A 20,387-nucleotide genomic window follows, 5' to 3' on the forward strand; every position below is an offset into this window, starting at 1 on the left:
TGTGTATATTAATTCTAACCTTCCCAACAACTCTATTTAGATGTGGAAACTGAGGCTGAAGGGTTGCAGTGACCTGCTCGGATTCCACAGCCAGTAATCAGTGGAGCTGGCCTATGAGAACAAGAGGTAGGCACTTCCTTCTGTAATCTCTGCCCTGCACACCTTAAAGACAGACCCAGCCAGCTAGAGCTATCACACTGCAAGGGCCAGAGGCAGAAGGCCAAGGGTGGGCAACTTGACAGTGATTGGGGAAAGCTGGGGTAGGGTGGGGAAGCCATGGCCACTGGCCACTCCCATGATGCACACACTTCCCCAGCCTCATGGGGGGTGTCTGCAGATGGTGACAGTAGCAGGTGAGAGGAGGGCTAAGTGATAAGGAATGGGGTAAAGAGTGGGGTATTGTTGACAAGTGTTCTCACTCCCCCCCAAGAGTGAGTCCGGATGAGGTCACGTTGGCCCTCTCTCCCCAGGGCAAGGGCCTGATATGGCAGGAGTCACACCATTGCTATTATCTGCTGTTCCTTAACATCAGTCTGCTAATCCTAGGGCTGTGTATGTTGTCTTTCACTGTGTGCCATTCATTTAATACGTTGTTTACGTATGTGGTAGGCTTTTGCAACCTATATTTGTGTTGTTTCCACGCACTGAGTGCGCTTTGTTGATGGACTTTGTTACTGTGCCTGTTTGTCCACCTTATATGTAAGTTCTGTTGGGTGTCTGTGCTGTGTACACTGTGTCTCTCCTTGTTTGTGTCTGTGTCTGCACTCTGTAATCGCCTCTTTATTGTATGTACGTGCCGTGTATATGATGTGGTGTGACCTTGTATCTGTGCTGTGTCTCTGCTGATTGCGCTGCCTGCGCAGGGTGTTGTGCGTTTATGTTGTGTGAATCCGGTTTGGGTTGCCCTGGATCCTGTCTGCGCTGTGAGTCTGCACCTCCCTGCTGTGTCTGTGCCAGCTGTGTGTCTGTGCCAGCTGTAGGTCTGTGCCCTGTGCGCAAAGCTGCGTTTCCTTGACAAGTGTGTGCCTGCTCTGAGCGCCGCGCGCGCCGGGTGCTGCTTCTGTGAGTGCGGTCGTTGTGCCTGCACCCCCGCGGTGCGGCGGTGTGGCTGCACTGCCTCTGTGTCCGTGCACTCGCGCCGCGTGTCTGCGCGCTGCGCGCGGTGGCGGCGGGGGCGGCCTGGGGGCGGGCGCGCAGGCGGGCGGGTCGCTGCGGGGCCCCGCGGCCGCGGGCTCCAATGGCAAGGCCGGCACGGCCCCCGTTAATTACATAAGCGGGACGTCAATAATTCGCGGGAAAACGCGAAAAAGATGGCGCCCCGCGCCCGGGGGGCCCCTTCCTGAGCGCCCCGGCCCCTCCCTTCTCCTCCTCCCCCCTCCTCCCTGCGGCGCCCCCGCCCCGCCCCGCCCCCGCCGAGACCCCGACCCCGGCCCCACGAGCGGACACTCGGCCGGGCAGTAGCGGGCCGAGTGCATCGGTCTCTGCCGCCGATGCTCCTGGTGGCCAGACTCCAGGTGGGACCGGCAGACACGCAGGCTCGCGGTAAGTTGAGCGCTGCAGGCGGCGGGCCGGGGCTGGGGGACTCCGCGCCACACTCTTCTCTTTTGCAATCTCCCAGAACTTTGGCTGGGCTAGCGCCCTGGGCGGGGGTTTGGACTCCTGGGGAGCCGCGCGCCTGGGGGCCGAAGGGTTCTGACCGGTGTCCGCGGCGGGAACCCCGCCCGGGTCCCCGAAACTTTGGGGGCCGTGGGTGACAGGTCGCTATTCCCTTGTCCCTAATCTTTACTTTTTCTTCTCGTGGGGAGGAGTGGTGTGTGGGGGAGACCGACGGGGGCGTTTGGGATTTTGCTCACGTCCGAAGTCAGGCTGCGGCAGAATGGGGAAGGGGGCGGCTCTGCGTCGTAGTGACTGAAGAGAGAGCGTAGCACTGACCCGAAGGGGGTTCTTCTGCAAGCTTTCCCCCCCTCCTTAATACCGTTTTTAAAAAGCCAACGGCCGCCCTGGGTGAGGCCCCGGCGCATGAATCATCCTCGCTTCCTGCCCCCGCCTGGCCCCGCGCTCCGGGTGCCGCGGATTTGAACTGGACGCAGATGAGAACCCGCAAAGAGGCATTTCTTTGCAGATGGGTTTGAATCAGCCAATCACAGCCCACGGGGGCCCGCTCCGGGGGATGGAGACCTGGGTGGGGGGCCACCACCCGTGACCCCCCCACCCTGGCCCAGCCAGGGCGGGGGGCGCGGCGATCCGGCCAGCTCCCAGCGACAAGGCTGGGGAGGAAGTGTCAGTTCGTGAACCTGCCAGGGAGGGCCCCGGGCCCCAAGCCGGCGGGAGAGAGGACCTCGCAGAGCCTCGGGCGGGGATCTTGCAGAGCCAGGGAGTCAGGTGGCAGAGAAGGCAGGGATTCGGACCGAATACCCTGCTCGATGCCTGTGTACTCTGCTCTGCCCTGAAGAAAAGAGAGGAATGGGGACAAGGGGTGGGCGCGCCGCCCTCTGGAGAGCCAAGACCCCAGCAGTGCCCTGCGTGCTCTGGGGCGCCTGACATGCACACACATGTCTTTAGCTTCATATGCTCACCGACTTGTTGCTGTAGACATCCAACACAGTCTCACAGGAGTACACACTCAAACGTCCCTGTGTACAGATAATCAGAACACCAGGTGCCCAGCGCCATGGCAGAGAGAGAGGAGACCAGAGGAGCCGGTGCAGGGAACACAGGGAGGCAGTGTTTGGCTTAGTGGAGAGTGTGTGGAGGGGCAGGGAGCCAGGTGAGCCCAGGGAGGGGAGGAGGAGGCCTTGGGGAGGGCTTAGAAAGGCATTGGGGAACCACAGAAGGTTTCTAGAAGAAAGTAAGATGGGAATTGGTGGCCCAGTGGAAGAGCCTGGTGGGGAGGCAGGAAAGCAGGGAGTGGACTGTGGAATCTTGGGCTCCAGTGGTGATTATTCCCCATCCTACGGGACCAGCATAGGTGAGCCCAAGGCACAGGAAATAGTTTTTGAATGACTCAATGGCTCAGGCAAGGTGAGGCCCTAAGTCAGACGGGGACAAAGGGATGGAAAAGACAGCAGGATACCATAAGTCACTGCACCCACAGTTGGTGGATGTGGCAACTCATTGGTTGGAGAGGTCTAAGGTGTTTGGGGGTTCTGGGGACCCATTCACAGGAAAAGTGAAAACATTTTATAGGCTGCTGAGAGACGATCACGGAGAGGGTGGCATGGGGGCGACATCTACTCAGAGCAAATTTGCATCTGAGTAAAAAGCACAAGTGAGTTTAAATGCCCCAGCATTGGTTTCCATTAAATCATCCCGTAATTGAGAACAGAAAGGGAGAGTACAGAAGACACACACAGATGGCCAAGGCCATACCAGTTCACAAGCCACCCGGGCGTTTTCCTTTCTGGGTGAGTCTTCTTGGCCAGCTCTCAGGGTGGGAGTAAGAGTATAAGACTTCCCACTGCTCCCCTGGAGAAGGCCCTCCACTCAGAGAGCATGCCAGTATGTTTGCTTAAGTCAGCGATTTTCAACCCGTGTGCCACAAGAATTTTTAAAACATGCAATACCTGATTATTTAGTCAGGGGCACTGACATCTTTTCCCTTAGATTGTCAAATTAAAAAATGACAACAGCCAACAGGACAGTAGTTGTCAGGTGTGAGTGGCCTGTCTTGAACCATAAATGTTAGGTCATATAATAGAGTTGCATCTTATTGGTCACGGTGCATAATAAGGTTGCATCTGATTGGTTAATTCGTGGCACCAGATATTCTTATATACAAGCATAAACAAAACTATACAAGTATTGTTTAAAAAGTCACTTTGGAGCAAAAGGGTAGGTAATTACTATTTTCATTTGTTTGTAAATCAACCAAAATTATACCTATTTTTGGATCAGATCAGCAAAAAATATATATATTTGGTGCGCTGCAGAATTTTAGTAATTAGTTTGGCTATGTGTGCAATGAGATGAAAAGGATTTAAGGGATAAAGCCTCTGGTACCTAAGCCAGAGAGTGTGTGTGGTGCAGGTCCCCGGTCTGGAAGACTGCTCTGTGGTCAGCTGAGAGATTCTTCTCAGCAGAAGGCAGCGTGTTATGGATGGAAAAGAGAGCAGAACTTAGGTTCAGCCCACCTGATTGTGAGCCACAGCTCTATGTTTGCTTAAGTCAGCGATTTTCAACCCTTGTGCCACAAGAATTTTTAAAACATGCAATACCTGACTATTTAGTCAGGGGCACTGACATCTTTTCCCTTAGATTGTCAAATTAAAAAATGACAACAGCCAACAGGACAGTAGTTGTCAGGTGTGAGTGGCCTGTCTTGAACCATAAATGGCCACTTCCCCTTGCCAAACCTCAGTTCCCCTGCCTGTAAAATGGGAATAATAATGCACCCCTCGCAGGGTTGTCATGAGGATCTCCTGAGATAATAAAAGCATCTGGCACATACCACAGATTACATAAATGGCAGTTCCCTCCCCTATCTCTGAAGCAAGGGGTAAAAAGCCTGTTCTCTTTCTCTTCCAGTAAGAGTGGACACCAATGGAGAATCGAGCTCTGGACCCAGGGACTCGGGACTCCTATGGTGCCACCAGCCACCTCCCCAACAAGGGGGCCCTGGCAAAAGCCAAGAACAACTTCAAAGACCTGATGTCCAAGCTGACAGAGGGCCAGTATGTGCTGTGCCGGTGGACAGATGGACTGTATTACCTCGGGAAGATCAAGAGGGTAAATAAACCTTTTCTCCCTGGTCCCTGTTCCCAGGTTTTCAGCATCTCTCTGCTCATCCTATGGCCTAGGCCTCAGATCGGTGATGGAGGATGGGGGATTGCTGGGAAATTCCCTTCTCGTCCCTCATACTCAAAGGCTGAACATGGAAGGAGCTTTTGCAGGTGCCATCCTTAGAGCTAACATCACCCAACCAGTTCTTTAGAAAAGTGCTCTGCGAGCCTACAAAACAACGTGGACTCAGGTTGGCGATGATCACAGACAAACATGTGGCTTGTTCTGTCCTCAGCTTTCCCACCAAGTTGTCCCTCCATCCCTGACTGTACAACTCCAGGGACTGGGCATACACTCCCCCCAGGAGCTGCCACCTGCCCTCCCCTCTGGGCCACCTCTACTCTCTGGAACACAGGGAGGGGGTGCCTCAATCCCTAGGCCCCTGCAGAAGACCTTGCTGCAGGGCTTCTCCCCAGCCACTTTCTCACACTGCTCCTCCCTCTCTGTGCCCCAGGTCAGCAGTTCAAAGCAAAGCTGCCTTGTGACTTTTGAAGATAATTCCAAGTACTGGGTCCTGTGGAAGGACATACAGCATGGTGAGTATTCCTGAGATTTCGGACACCCCTGCCCCGCCCCGTGTCCTTTCTCTTCCTCCACCTCCATTTCCCCTTATCTCCTCTGTCTCTTATCCCTGCCATCAGACCTTGTCCATGAAACCCCAAGCCCACCTGATATGCTGATCAGGGTATCAGTTGTGTGTTTGCATGGAACGGCCCTATGACATTTGTCATCCCCTTGGGTACCCATACCTCATGAGGGAGGCCAGCAGATGGAGAAAGTGACCTAAGAGGTGATGGGGGCAGGGTGTGTTGCCTCCTTGCTGTGCTTCATCTCCTGCTGCACGAAGCTCCGAGCCACTTGGAGCTAGGAACAGGGAGGGCCCCAGGCAATCAGAATTGTCACCTCTAGATGAGCACAGTGTCCCCTATCAACATGTGAAGAAAACTAGTGGAGGCAGCTCTAGCCATGGGGGAAAGACCAAGAAAGCAGAGATGGACCAGTCAGGGTGAAGATGGACATGCCCCGTGGAGCTGGACCAGCTTTCAGTGTTGAAAGGGAGCTGGGTTGGGTACCACCCCTGCCCTCAGAGAGTTGACACTGTCTTACAGAGGGCAAATCAGTGGCATTCGGGAGCTCCTAGCAGGCTATTCGCCAGTTATGCTCTAACAAAAGAATAAATGTGGCAGTATGGTCAGGTCTTAGGGTCAGATATTCCTTGGACAAAGGTCTAGCTCTGCCATGTACTAGTTGCATATCCTTGAGCAAGGGACATAACCTCTCTGACCCTCAGTCTCTTCATCTAAAACAAACAGATGATGAAAGTCCTGGCCTCGCAGAGTGGTTAGGTGAAATAATCCATGGAAAATGGTTAGTCCAGGGCTATAGGGGGCCGCTTCTAAATAATTTGTTACTGTAAGAGATGATTTCAGGGAACCTATCAAGTAGGGGACACAGAACCCAGGCAGTCAATAGAGCCTCCAAACTGACTTTTTCTCCAGGGTGTTGTGGCTAATGGCAGACTGATTCTTTTCCAAGCCCCTCTCCTCTCAATTTATTATCTAAAGATCCAAAGCAATAAGGACCTGTTCTTCTGGGCTCCCCTCTCAGTGAAAGCACAGGGAGCCACCTGGGGAGGAAAGGGCTCCCTTTAGCAGACCTTGAGGAGGAGGCCCACTGTGTGCCAGGGACTGCGGCGGGCGGTGGTGCCAAGACAGGAATGCATGTCAACTGTGTTTAACGTATTCACTCAAACCTCCCACACATAAACACATATTTCTTTTTCAACAAAAACAAACAGAATGTGAAGAAAAAAAAGATGGAGAGGGAACTTATAGTTTAAAAGCAACTGAACAAACTTAAAATTGTTACGACATTTTCTTGAGACAACTGGAAATGTGAATACTAACTGAAGTTTGGATATAAAGAAATCGTTTTTAATTTTCAGGTGCAATGAAGATGTTGTAGTTATGGATTTTTTTTACAAGACCATTCTAATCTTTCAGAGATACATACTGAAATATTTATGGAAATGATTGGGTATCTGGGACTTAATGCAAAATAACGGTGGGAAGTGGGAGGAAATATTGTCAAAACAAGATTGGCCATGAGTTCATAATTGTTAATGAGAATAGAGTTAAGTTATACCCTTCTGTCTATTATGTTTCCACAATGAAAATTTAAAACATTATCTAACATTTAAAAACTGTATAATAAATCAAGTTAAATAAGGCAGGAGATGGAGCATGATCAAAAGAACAGAGGATTGTTAGAGGAACCATGTCAGCCACAGGTTTGAATCTGACCTCTCCTGTTTACTAGCTGAGCAAGGGACTTCACTTCTCTAAGCCTCAATTTCCCCATCTTTAGCATGGGGTAATGACAATAGGCAACTTAGAGAGGTTGGGGAGATTCGGTGAGTTGGCCTGTGGGGCCCAGGGCTAGGCCCAGTATGCAGAGGCTCAGCACCTGGAATGTGATTTTAAAACTTCTAGTTCCAGCCAGCTAGACCCCAGAGGGCCTCTTTCTTTCAGCTGGAGTTCCAGGGGAGGAGCCCAAGTGTAACATCTGCCTGGGGAAGACATCAGGGCCACTGAATGAGATCCTCATCTGCGGCAAGTGTGGCCTGGGTGAGTGCGATGAGCCAGGCCTGAGAAGACCCTGACCTGTGGCCCCCCCAACCCCCCACTGGACCCTGACAGGCAGTGCCTCATACTGTTGGGGCCTCAGCTGACTTCCTGTTTCTCTTGGAGCTCCACAGTGACAGGGGCCAGTTTCTGGGAGTGAGGGCCCAGGAAGGGGACCCTTGGAGGGAGCTGGGGCTTCTGGAAAGTGAGACCAGTTATACCGTTTGGAGCCTCCCTGGATGGAGAGCATAAATAGGAGAGATGGGGCACACAGGCTGAAGTCAGACCTCAGTGCCCTCCCCCTCTGGGGCCCAGGCTGTCTTTCAGTCGCCTGCTTGGACATCAACTTGGCTTGCCTTGGTGAGAGCGTGGCCAGCCAGTCCCCTGGCAGCTGGCAGGCACACAGCTCCTAGGACCTGCTGCAGCCCTTCCCAGCTCTGCCGCCTTTGGGTTGACTGGCCTTGGGCCACGGCTTCCTTGTGGTCACCCACCACCCCTCCTCTGCCTAGGTTACCACCAGCAGTGCCACATCCCCATAGCAGGCAGTGCTGACCAGACTCTGCTCACACCTTGGTTCTGCCGACGTTGCATCTTCGCGCTGGCTGTGCGGGTGAGCCCCCATCCTTCAGTCCCTGCCTCTCCCCTCTGGAAGCCCAGCGACTCTCTGGGCTCAGGCCGGCCTCCGGGTCACGGAGCCAAGGTTTTGGAGGCAGACAGCGCCTCTGCCACTTACCAGCCGTATGTCCTTGGCCAGGTTCCTTAGCCTTCCGGAGCTTCAGTTCCCTTCAACAGTAAAATTGTTACGCGTTCGGTGTCAGGACTAGGAGGCCCCAATAAATGGAAACTTACTACTAAAAGAAAACCATGTATATGCCCACAGTCATTAGTTATTACTACCTTTATTGTGCTTGTTACTATTAATGGAGATCCTTCTGGGAAAGGGAGAGAATGGATTTGGGATTGCTAAGAAAAAGCTCCTTGCTTCTGACTTTATTGGAATATCTGCGGGTCCCCCTAGTGGGCATTTCCCTTCTGGCCCAACCGGGCCCCCTCGTCTCCTGCAGAAAGGCGGCGCGGTGAAGAAGGGCGCCATCGCCAGGACGCTGCAGGCGGTGAAGATGGTGCTATCCTACCAGCCTGAGGAACTCGAGTGGGACTCGCCCCACCGCACCAACCAGCAGCAGTGCTACTGCTACTGCGGCGGGCCGGGAGAGTAAGGCCGCCGGGGCGGGGCGGGGCGGGGCGGGGCGGGGCGGGGCCTCCCAGGGGCGGGGGCGGGCCAGAGCGTCAGGCCAGGGGAAACCAGGCTCGAGGGGCGGGGCCTCAGGGGCAGGGGCGGGCCCCACTGGGGCAGTCCAGGGGGGTCAGGCCAGGGGAACTGGGTCAAGGGGCAGGGCAGAGCAAGCGGGACCTCCCGGGAAGGGCCCTAACATTAAAGATGAGCGAAACTCGGTGGAGGTGGTTTCCTGGGGCACCGCGGAGAAGAAGGAAGTATTACACAATGATTAAGAGCCTGGACACCAGGGTCTAAACCCCGTGATAGACGTGCAGGCGCTGAGCCTCAGTTCTCATAGTAGTTTCCCGCTCTATGGTGGCCGTGAGCAGCGCCTGAGTCCGATGATTCACCTAAAGGCTCTCGCAGGGCCTGGCACTTGTTGGGCACTTACATGTGAGCTGTTACTGGGGGTGAACGGAAGTTAAGACAAACCTTTCCATTGCCAGAGCCAATGAAACAGGCTGCTGGTGAGATATTAAGACCCTTTTTTGGGGGGTGGGTGCAAGGAGGGGGTGGAGTGTCATATGTTGGGAATACTGTGGAAGGGGTCCTTGTTCTGGCTATAGGGCGAGGGTCTTTGCACGATTCTCCAAGTAGCCACGGGACTGCAGATGCCAGCAGAAGAGATGGGATCTCTGCCCTCAGGAAAGGCAGCCTCCAGGACACCTTGAAGTCCCTCTCTTAGTCCCAGGCTGTATTGACAAGAAGTAGGGGTCTGGAGGCTGTGGGAAAATGCCATTCTCAAAGACACCTTTACAGCATCAAGGCAGTGGTTTTCCATGCTTCTGAGCAGAGTTACCCAGGGTGATTGTTTAAAATGCATTTCCCTGGGGCTTCCCCAAGGGTTGAGCGGGTCTGGAGCAGGCTGAGCAATCTGCAGATTAACCTAGACCCCAGGTGATTCTGATGCCAGTGGTCGGTCCACGGGCCACACCTGACAAGCTGTGAGCAAAGCATTGACTCTTGTTGAGGAAATACCATTTTGCTCTTAACTTATATTCACTGAGTAGTTGTGGAATGGCCATGATAGTGTAGCTACAGCACGAGGCGAGAAAAACCAGATATAATGCTGCCCTGTCGGGTACAGGAGCCTTTATTCTTCCACGAAGTCTCCTGGGCAAACTCTTCCCCATCAGTGGTATTTGGGAAGAAGCACGTGGGGTGCAGCTCAGAGATGGGAACTCTAGTCTGGCATGGTGGAAGAGCTCTTTGAAATCAGAGAGGCCAGGATTTAAATCATCATCCACCACTTGCTTCCTGAGCTACCCTGAGCTCACCTATAAACTGGGCATAGTATCGCATCCTGAGATCAAAGGAGATTGCATGTGCCCTGCTTCCAGGACCTCTCCCAGCACAGCCTAGGTGCCCAAGTCACTGGGTTCTCTTCCCTGGCCCCAGGGGAGGGTGCGTTTATGTCGGGAAAGGTTGCTGAGGCTCGTGTCTGGCTGGGAGCATGGGCACAGGTGACCCCGGCTCCTCTTTGTCTGCAGGTGGTATCTGCGGATGCTGCAGTGTTTCCGGTGCAGGCAGTGGTTCCACGAAGCCTGCACCCAGTGCCTCAATGAGCCCATGATGTTTGGTGACCGGTAGGTGCTGATCCGCTCTGCCTCAGCCTTGGGTGTGAGGTTGGGGGGCAGGGGGCGGGAGTAGCAACTCCTTCAGACTGCCTGCCAGGCTCTAGTGAAGTGGGGATCTGTAGGGGAAGACTTCCTGTGGAGGAACATTCTGGACCACATCCCCAACTGCCATTGACTTGTGGGGGATCTTAGACACAGCCCTACTGTCCCTAAGCCCCAGTCTCTTTAAGTGGCTGAGGAAGGGGGGAGTGACACAGGCCTTGCCCACCCCTGCCCATGGTTGTTGTAGGAGCCACCGGGTGAATGGATGACTTGATCCAGCTTCTAACCAATGGGGCTAAGCTAATGGGAAGCGTATGTGTGTGTTGGTGATTGTGTGCGTGTGTCTCAGAGGGGAAGAGTGTGACCACTGCCGCCTGCCCTAGCTCAACTCACCCTCTGAATGCAGCCACACTCCAGGACAGTGAGACTGGGGACAGGGGTTGAGGTAGGGGTTTGAAGGGGCAGGATAGTATTTCCTGGTCTCTGTCCTGCCCTGCCCTTACCCCTACCCCCAAGCCACAAGCCCTAGGAATGAGAACAAGCCGCCTATGGGAAGGCAGGAGTGAGGTGAGGGGGCTGCATTAGGGTGGGGTGTCAGAGCCCCTCCCACCACAGGCTCCCTCTGCACCCACCCACAGGTTCTACCTGTTCTTCTGCTCCGTGTGTAACCAGGGCCCAGAATACATCGAGAGGCTACCCCTGCGATGGTGAGAGGATGGGGCTTGGCCCAGGCATCCCCGACCCCTCCCAGCTCCTCTCCTCCCCTGTCCCTCCAGGAACAATTCCAGTTCCAACTACCAGGTCACAGCCTCGCCCCTGCCCTGCAGTCCTGACCCAGGAGGCTCTGGCCCTGGCTGCTGCCTCACCTTCGCCCCACTTCATTGCCCCCTCGCCCAGGGTGGATGTGGTTCACCTGGCCCTCTACAACCTGGGGGTACAGAGCAAGAAGAAGTACTTTGACTTTGAGGAGATCCTGGCCTTTGTCAACCACCACTGGGAGCTCCTGCAGCTCGGCAAGGTATGCGGGACCATGGGACGTTGGAACAGCAGGAGCCCGAGCCACAGTGGGGGTCCCACGGTGCAGAGAGGTGTTCCCAGGGTCACAGAGCACGGGCTAGGATCCAGGACTCTGAGCCCTAACTTTAAGCTGCTGGCTGGGATAAAGCCCCAGAGCCTTTGAGCTGCCCTATCCCTGAATCCACACCTCCGAGCTTGTGCCTTGCAAGGGGCTTCCTGACCCAGGTTTTGACAGTGGGCTGGTTAGGACCTCACAGACTCAGCTGTACTAGTTGAACTAAAGATCAAGTCTGGCTGAAGAAGGGCTCTCCGCAGAGACAGCTGACCTAGTCCAGTTTACCTGGCTAAGAAGAAAAGTGAGGTGGGCCTGCCCCCTGCTGGTCTTACTTTGAATAGCAGAAGTGGGCACCAGGATCCCCATGGACTGAAGTAACAAACTGGACTTGCAGGATGTCAGAGGTGGAGAGTGACTTGCCCAGGACATTTGGAGCTGAGCTGGGGCCTCTCCAACCACTTCCATGGTGGGGCCATGTCCCCTTTTCCTCTTGACACCTTTAGAATCCTCCCTACTACATCTAGAGTGAGGTGTCTTCTCTCTGACCCAAATCCTTCTTTGATAAGACAGGGATTTTTTTTTAAAAAAGATAATCTTATGCTTTGCAAAAGTGTTTCATATAATATCGTCACTTACAGTGTTTGATAATGTATAAAAGACATACATATTATAAAGCCCTGGAGGATAGGCAGAGCTGGTACATTTTTTTTCTGATTTATAAAATAATTTTACATATTCCTGGTAGAACAGTTTTAAAGTACCAAAAAGCATAAGGAAGTGCGTGTTAAAAAACCCGTCCATACCCCACACGACCTAGAAACAGCTGCTGTTAATGCACAGGTGCCTTTCCTCCCATCCTCTCTTCTCCGTGTTTTTCCTTTTACGTGGTTTAGATTATACAGTATTTTAAATAATCTTCAGTTTCCATTACAAGTAATTTTTCCTATCGTGGAGGAGTGTTCATACACATTTTAAAGGCTGCGTGGGTTTCTACCAGTTTACTTGTGTCCTTCCTGTTGGACATTCAGTTTCTCCCCCATGTGTCCCGTCGGCCAGCACTGAGAACAGGGCTGCAACATTTTTGTAATAGACCTTTGTCTGCATTTCATGTTCTGTCCTTTCGATAGAGTCCATGGAGTAGTACCACTGGGTCAAGGGCACGGTCACCTTTAAAGCTCTTGATACATTTGGGACAGGAGTGCCTCCCCCCAGTTACAGATGGGAGCTGAGCACAGGTGAAAGACTCGTCTGCGGTTATGGCTAAGTCAGTGGTTCTCACCTGGAGGACTCAGGAAACTGGGGGGAGGGAGGTGTGTGGTGGAGGCCTCCTCAGACGCCATATGCCAGAGTCTGACTCTCCTGCTGGCCTGCTCCCCCTTAGCTCACCAGCACCCCTGTGACCGACCGAGGACCGCATCTCCTCAACGCGCTGAACAGTTACAAAAGCCGGTGCGTGCAGGGAAGGGAGTGCCGTGGGGCCCCCTACAGGTGGGACTTCAATCTAAAGGTTCTCCTGCCTCATAATCTTTGCTCAAGGTGTGCTCCCTGCCTGGGTCTCCTGCCCCTTCTCTTTGACTGAGTAAATCCTACCTGTCCTTCAAGACCCAGGGAACACCCCTCCTCCTTTGCGATGCTTCCGCGACCCTTCCAGCAGCATGTGACACACTCTCATCTGCACCCCCGGTCTCTGAGGGCCCCTGCTGCCCTGGCCATCCACACTAGCTTGGGGCCAGGCACAGAGGGATTGATTCACCATGTCTCAGGTGGGCCGCGTGGCCCGTGGCTTCCCATCCAGACTTGTCTGAGTGCCTCTCAGACACACTGCTAACATGTCCCTCATCCCCCCACCCCAGGGAATGCCCAGGCTCCTTAGCCCAGCATTCATGGCCTCTTATGAGACTCTGCCACGCCTCTGCCACTGTCCTTTTGCCTTATTTATTCTGGATGTCAGCCGTTCTGAATGCTTTGCTTTCCCACACATGCTTTTGCTCATGTTCTTCCCTTTCATGCATTTGTGCCATCAACAGCTACCTATGGAACTGCTGTTCTGTGTCAGCCCTGTGTAGGTGTGAGCACACAGCTAGGCAGACGCATCCACTCTCTCCCACCTTCTCATGGTTTGGGGCCCAGACACAGCCCTGCTCTCGAGTCAGCGAGGCTCCTGTCGGTGCGGGCACAGCCTCCTGAGGGGCGGGCTGTGTCTGCCTCATCACTGCAGCCTCACGGCAGCCCAGCTGGTGTTGGAAGGATGAGGGCAGGGCCTGGAGGTACTTTCCGTCTCCTTGGGGAGAACAGAGAACAGAATGGTGCTCCACTGGGAGCTGGAGGAGGCCTTCCTGTGGGAGGTGGCCTTGGAGCTGGTTGAGGCAGAGAAGAAAAGAGAGAGGAGCAGCAAGAGCCACACATGTGCAGTGGAAGGACAGGGAGGAATCAGCAGCCATATCCTCAGCCACTGCCTGGGAGTTTGAGGAGTTGGCATCTCTTCTGGGTTTTAGCTCTGGGTCCAGGGAGGCAGAGAGAGTAGGTTCAATGCTTGAGTCCTCCCCATGAGAATAAACCAACAGACTCTACAGCTTTCTCCTCCCCTGCCCACCCCCCAGGTTCCTCTGTGGCAAAGAGATTAAGAAGAAGAAGTGCATCTTTCGCCTTCGAATCCGCGTCCCGCCCAACCCACCCGGGAAGCTGCTGCCTGACAAGGGCGTGGTGCCCACCGAGAGTGGCACCTCCTCTGAGCTGCGTAAGAGAGGAAAGAGCAAGCCTGGGTCAGTGCCCAGGAACCCAGGGTCCAGGGCTGCAGCCGAACCCTAGATCCCTGCTTCCCTCTCCCAGCCCAAGCTGATGGGCCATGCAATGGGCCGAGACAGTCTGCTAGTGTCCAGGCAGGCAGGGAGGACGCACATCCAGCCAGCCCCCCGCTGGAGGCTCCCCAAGAGGCCAGTTGCTGGCTGAGCAAGGGCTGATCCCACATCGTGACTCCTTCCATAGCCCCTATTGCCTTGCCTGGAGGAAAAGCCAGATGCTGGGACCCAGTCTTGCTGGTTGAGGGCTTAGGCAGAGAAGTGAGAATGTAAGGAGTCTGTGGCTCTTTGGTGGAGCTGAGGCCCCTCATCCTGGGTGTGGGGGGCCAGAGCATCCGGATGCTGTGCTTGGAGAGGCACCTTCTCTCTTTTCTGCCCGTGATAGCACCCTCCATCCCCTCCCACACCTGCTGCCCCAGAGGACTCCTCTTCTTCCCCAGGCTCCTTATGAAGGAGAGCCTGTTCTGCCCCCACAGCTGTGGCCCTAGTGCTGCCCCTGCCACCCCTCCCTCTGGGCCACCTCCTGGGCCTTCAGGCTCTGACTGGGCCACCTTCTCCCTTTTCTGTCTCCACAGTTTGTTGCCTCACGAATTCCAGCAGCAGAAAAGGCGAATTTATAGAAGAAAAAGATCAAAGTTTTTGCTGGAAGATGCTATTCCCAGTGTTAGTTTCTTGTTTTCTTACTCTCCACATTCACACGCAGGGCTGGCACATATCAGGGAGTGCTGTGCAGAAAGTGAGTCCCCTAGGCCCAGGGGACTGTCCCATGTCTCACAAAGGAGAAGCCAGCTCCTGTTACAACTAACCAAGAGAAAACCAGGCTCCCCAAGTTCTTCCTAGAACGTGAAGGGGGGTAGGGGTAGGCAGTATCCTTGTCCCCACTGTCCAGGTGGGGAAACTGAGGGCGAGGGAGGAGCTGTGACCTTTCTGAGGTCACACCTCCGGCAGTGGTGGAGCCCAGCCTGCACTGGGGATCCAGAGCTCGCTCTGCCCCTTCAGAGCCTCCCACCTCCCGGCACTTCACAGTTTACAGAGGCACTTTCCACTCTCCTGTACTTCTTGACACCGCTCCGAGTGAGGCACGCCAGGGGCCACTGTCCGCTTTGGCAGCTGAGGTGCTAAGACCCAGACAGGGGAGCATCATGCAGTCAGTCGGCTAGAGATAGAGCCAGGACCAGAGCTGGGTGACGTGGCTCTCTGGTCAGGACTGGGGATGACAGCAAGCCAGCAAGGAGTCTTCCCCTGGGAGGGTCCAGCCCTCAGAAGCCCGGCTGCACCAGCAGGCAGCCTGTATGACTCCAGCCAGGGTTGTGGGGGAAGATTGGACGCTCACTGACCCCACTGTTCCCTCCTCTGTGTCCACAGAGTGACTTTACCTCGGCCTGGAGCACCAACCACCACCTGGCCAGCATATTTGACTTCACATTGGATGAAATTCAGAGTTTAAAAAGGTAACAGTGAAGGACCCAGCAGAGAGGTCCACTCTGGAGACTATATGGGAGCCCACCTCCACTCCCCGCTGCAGTGCGGGCAGGCTCTGGAAATGCGAGGCAGAAAGCCTTTTGAGGGAGTGGAAGCTCTCGTTCAAAGGATGCACCGTGCCTAAGGCTGTGTGAAGGGTCTACATCGGAGCCCACGTGCCCCTACTGTGGTCTCCAGGGCTCCCGTGGGCAGCTCCTCAGAGCAGCACACAAGGCCAGCCTTGCCTGGGCCCTCCTGACCTCTCCAACCCCTCCCCTGCTTCTCCCAGCCCCACGCACTGTACCAGAATTGCTGTGGGTATCCCACACTCACATTCCTCCAGGAAGCTGTCACTGGCCCTCCCCAGGCTGTCTTGGACACTTCCTGTGTTTTCCCACAGCACCTAGGGCATGGGCCACCCAAGGGGAGGGCTGGGTATTCCATTGTTTTATTTCTGAAATTGCTAAGGTCATCCAGTGCTTTCCTGCAGGCATGCAAGAGGCAAGGGCTTCTTCAGTCAGACAGGCCTGGGCTCAGGCCCCTACCCACCGGTTACTGGCTGTGTAACTTGAGCATGATTCTCTAACTCTGTGAACCTGCTCACCTGGCTTGGCGTGGCTGTGAGATTGGAACAAGATACTGTGGCTTCTAAAGTGAAGGCACCTTGGGCCTGTAAAGCGTTGCACAAGTGTCGGGGATCATGCTCATTATCGTCTTTTAATTAGTCAGGGGAGGCTTTCTTGACTCCTTGGCCTTTGGGGTCTGGAAGGGTGGGAAAGGGACGGGCAGAGAGGAGGCAGCCACTGCAGGTGTGGTGGCAGGACACCCAGCAGTGGGAACAGGGGCCTCCACTGGGATGGAGGATGCATGTCAGAGGGGCCCAGGGGTGCTGAGGGCTGACAGCAGGCTCACCCTCTCCCCCTCCCAGTGCCAGCTCAGGCCAGACTTTCTTCTCAGACGTGGACTCCACGGACGCCGCCAGCACCTCTGGCTCCGCCTCCACCAGCCTGTCCTATGACTCCAGGTAAGCTTCCTGGCCATCTGGACTACCGTTCTCCCCCCACCGCCAGCCCTCCACCACCCACTTCTGCGACGTGAGGCTCCTGTGCATCTGTGTCTCGGGCTGAGGCCCTGGCCTTCTGCCACTGTGGGTCTGGGGCGCGGCACTCTGGTCTGTGTCTGGATGTCCGGCTTGCTCCTTTTTGACCGCTGTGGGTGTGTGTGTCACATTTCTCCCTGGGCACTTCCGAGCTCTGGGGTCATTGGGCGGAAGGCTCTCTCACTTCGGGGGTCTCGGCCTCTGCATGCCATGACGTAGCCTGTCTGTAGGGTCCTGCCCTGAGGTCTGTCTTCCAGGTCGCTCAGGAAAACAGCCATCGATTTGGAAGCCTGATGGAGAGGAACGTGGCATCCCGCAGGGTGTAGGGTCTGGAAAAGGGACAGAAATCCCGGAGGCCTCGCTGAGGGTCCCTTGGCCATACCCAGTCCTCAGCAGTGTACGGGGTGGGGCTACAAAGCAGGAGTTCTGAACTCTGCCTCCTTTAGTTAGATTTTGGGGTGCTGGAGGCCCCGGCAAAAGTACAATTATGTGTCTTGGGAGTTTCTTTCTGTCGCCAGACATCTCTGTCTCGGTGTCTTGCTCTGGCGTTGCCTCTGTATTTTCATTTGTGTCTTCCAGTTTCTCCTCACTAGTTCTTCAGCTCTTTCTGTTTCACATACCTGTGAACATGCCTCTTCTCGTGTGTCCATTTCCTGACCACGCCTGCCTCCTTCCACTTGTGTGTGCAGTGTGCACGCATGTCTGTCTCCAGTCCCAACTCCGCGGCATGAGGGGCTTTAATCCATAACCGCCATCCTACCCCCATTGGGCTGTCTAGCTGCGCGAGCCCAGGTGAGGGGCACACAGTGTCAGCAGGGCCTCTGCACAGCGCGACCCCGGGAGGCACAGAGGATGGTGCCCCGGTCTTGTGCAGGGCTGAGATCTTAAGAGTAGAGAACGTGTGCTGTAGAGCTGGACACACCTGGGTTTGAACCCTGGCTCTGTCACTGCCCAGCTGGTGGCTTCTCCCTGGAGCCTGTTTCCTTCCTCACGGGGCTGTTCGGATTGCAGTGGGCTAATCCGTGCCCAGGCCCAGCCCAGGGCCTGGTGCCCAGTAGAGTGCGCAGGGAGAGGGGCTCATGAGTGAGGGTTCTTCCGCCCCATTCCCGCCTCTCTCTTCCCCTCCTGACACAGACAGACAGTGGGCAGCCGGAAGAGGAAGCTGGCGGCCACGGCGTACATGCCACTGCGGGCAAAGCGGCGGGCAGTGGAGCTGGGGGGCCACTGCCCCTCGGACAGCGGTGCAGAGGGGGCTTCGGGCCCCGAGCGGCCGGACGAAGGCATCGACAGCCACACGTTTGAGAGCATCAGTGAAGATGACTCGTCCTTGTCCCACCTCAAGTCGTCCATCACTAACTACTTTGGTGCGGCTGGGCGGTTAGCCTGTGGGGAGAAGTACCAGGTGTTGGCTCGACGGGTCACGCCCGAGGGCAAGGTTCAGTACCTGGTGGAGTGGGAAGGCACTACCCCTTACTGACCAGCCCTCAGGGGACGCCAGGAGCCCTGGGAAGCAAAGAGGGGACAGTGGAAGCCACAGGCTCCCCGGTTCTCTTCAGGGTGGGGTGGGGAGGGAAGCAAGACAGAGCTGCAAGTGCCTGGCACAGGGCCCCTCCCCCCGCCCACCCTCCAGGCCAAGGTCTGCGCCCCTGCTGCGCCCATTCTGCCCTCCGGCTGCTTCAGGCTCATCGCCCCTTTGCCGATGTCTCTAAGGCCCCCGTGTCCCCACACACTCCCCACTCCCTCCAGCTGCTCACCTGTTCTCTGAACGCGTGTCCCCTTGGCCCTGGTGCCCTTTTTCCTGGCGCCCGAGTCTGTCTTTGTCCTCAACTTTGTGTCACTTACCTCTTGACCCTTCGGGGGGTGTTTAGACACCCTCCATGTGCACGCTGTCCCTCACACCTGACTCACGGGGCAGCCAGTGCCCCCGGGACCACCTTGTGAGAACAGGAACCTCTGAGTAAGAAGGGGTGAAGGTGGGTGAGGGGAGCTCTCGGGGCTTTTCCCTCCCACTTTCCTGCCCCCCACCACACCGTACCTCCCAGCCCTGGAAAACGGGGTGAGGGCAGCAGGCCTCCGTGAAAGCCTGGGTGGCAGAGCCCCTGCCACTCTCAGGATCTGAGGCATGAAAAGGCTGCGTCTGCACCTCAGAAGGTGCCAGCACTGGAGCCCAACTGTCAAAGCTGAGTGAGGGCTGCAGAGCCAGCTTCCTAGGTCCCAGTTTCCCTTTGCTGGGCCACACCCCTCTTAGCGACCCTGGAGCTGGGCCTGGCCTTGGGAATAGAGGTGGCCTTTAAAACCTGAGGCACAGAGAGAGCACGAGGGAGGAAAGGAAGGCATGTCATGCCAAACCTCAGACTGTGTTTCTCATGCCTCTCCCCCGCCCCAGACCACCGCATGTGCAGCGGAAGGCACGTTCCCTCACACAGAAGCTTCCCCCACACGTGGTCTCACCCTCCAGGCACAAATATTTGGCCCCTGGCCTCCAGGTGTACACACGTATGTACACACACACACACACTCACACTCACTCTCCCTCCAGTGACAGCCGGCTCCTGCCCTTGTCTCCCTTGACCCCCACCTTCCAGGGGCCACATGCTACAACGAAATGTGAAAGTCCAGCTCCTGCCCCTTCCTTCGGCCAGTGAACCAGCTCTGACCCCGCCCCATAGCCCAGGGAGGACTCCTGGCTCCTCTGCCTCATCCCCTGCCCCACCCTGAAATGACAATCACTTTTTGGGACAGGTTGGGAGTTTTAAGGTTCTGCATCACTTAATCCCCTCAAAGGAAAGCCCTTGTCAGTGGGATATAAATAGAATCCTTCGAACCAACATTAAAACTCACACCCATCTGGAGGGAAACCAAAAATGGGAGGGGACCCCTCATTTTTGCTGCTTCCAGAGATGTTAGAAACTGACTTGATTGAAAAACGGAAAGAAGTGCCTTGACTGGGGACAGGGCGTGCACCAGATGGGGACCAGCCCTGCCCCATGCTGCAGGGGCCTCCAGCTTGGCTGGGATCTGCAGGCTGCCAGCTGCAAGGCGAAGGCAAATGAACAGTGAGGGGCTGGTTGCCATAGGCTGACCCCCGCCACCTGGGAGCCTTCAGGGACTCCCTGTGATCATTCAGATGCCCCTTGCCTTCAAGACTCAGCTCCCACAGTGCCTTTCCAATGGGACCCCACTTCCTGTGCCCAGCCCTCCCACTTCCCTTTGCTTCCCTGGCATGGACTGGACAGGGATACGTTGGGCCCAGTTCTCCCCCTTCTCAGCCCCACAGCTGCTGCCACCAAATCCCCCAACTGGGGCCAGGTGGAAGGGGAGCTGAGAAAGCGGCCCCCAGCCCAGCAGGGGTGTGGGGCCTGGGGGTCCATCCTGTGGCTTCCTGCCTGGCTTCAGAGAGCACCACAACTTCCTGAGCCTGCTCTCCAGGCTCCTGAGAAAGCACAGGACCAGCAAGGCAGTAGCCGTGCACCTGCATCCCCTCTGCTTGGGCTCCAGAGGGGCTCCTGGCTTGAAGAGGGGGGAGGGAAGGGTGCCTTCCCCGCTTGCGAAGTGAGAAGTGAGCATAAGGCCTGGCGAGGTCGCCCTGACCCGGCACCCCAGCACTTCATTCGTCCTGGATCATAGCTGCATTACTGCCACCTGACCTAATAATCTGT

The 20,387-nt window shown here is 55.7% G+C and overlaps 2 protein-coding genes across 7 annotated transcripts in view; one reads left to right on the forward strand and one right to left on the reverse strand.

Annotated features, from left to right (window-relative positions):
* Positions 1-19,322, forward strand: PHF19 (PHD finger protein 19). Of its 4 annotated transcripts, none has more exons than XM_045196999.3 (15): positions 1-126; positions 4,525-4,725; positions 5,234-5,315; positions 7,311-7,406; positions 7,913-8,013; positions 8,468-8,616; positions 10,170-10,265; positions 10,937-11,005; positions 11,196-11,316; positions 12,752-12,819; positions 13,971-14,132; positions 14,744-14,831; positions 15,534-15,619; positions 16,558-16,653; positions 17,863-19,322. In XM_045196999.3, the coding sequence occupies exons 2-15, from the start codon at positions 4,540-4,542 to the stop codon at positions 18,203-18,205; spliced, it is 1,743 nt and encodes a 580-aa protein (XP_045052934.1). In that variant the 5' UTR covers positions 1-126; positions 4,525-4,539; the 3' UTR covers positions 18,206-19,322. The 4 variants fall into 4 exon arrangements, with proteins under 4 accessions (XP_045052934.1, XP_053777151.1, XP_045052935.1 ...); XM_053921176.2 differs by lacking the exon at positions 1-126 and adding an exon at positions 906-923; XM_045197000.3 differs by lacking the exon at positions 1-126 and adding an exon at positions 1,010-1,062.
* The window catches only part of LOC112306385 (protein CutA homolog), a 23,399-nt gene continuing 21,612 nt past the window's right edge, over positions 18,601-20,387 (reverse strand). For all 3 annotated transcript variants that reach the window (XR_008426472.1, XR_008426471.1, XM_045197005.2), the window contains one exon: positions 18,601-18,681. Coding sequence is in view for 1 of the 3 variants with exons in the window: in XM_045197005.2 (XP_045052940.2) it covers positions 18,633-18,681 (49 nt within the window). In the remaining 2 variants the exon portion in view is untranslated. The remainder of the gene's footprint in view (positions 18,682-20,387) is intronic.

The sequence above is a fragment of the Desmodus rotundus genome, chromosome 1 (assembly GCF_022682495.2).
Source record: "Desmodus rotundus isolate HL8 chromosome 1, HLdesRot8A.1, whole genome shotgun sequence".
Classification (NCBI taxonomy): domain Eukaryota; kingdom Metazoa; phylum Chordata; class Mammalia; order Chiroptera; family Phyllostomidae; genus Desmodus; species Desmodus rotundus.

Coding starts and splice junctions, on each gene's coding strand:
- PHF19 (XM_045196999.3), top strand. CDS start 4,540: ATGGAGAATCGAGCTCTGGACCCAGGGACTCGGGACTCCTATGGTGCC. Junction 11,006..11,195: donor GAGAGGCTACCCCTGCGATG/GTGAGAGGATGG, acceptor CCCCTCGCCCAG/GGTGGATGTGGTTCACCTGG. Junction 15,620..16,557: donor GAAATTCAGAGTTTAAAAAG/GTAACAGTGAAG, acceptor TCCCCCTCCCAG/TGCCAGCTCAGGCCAGACTT.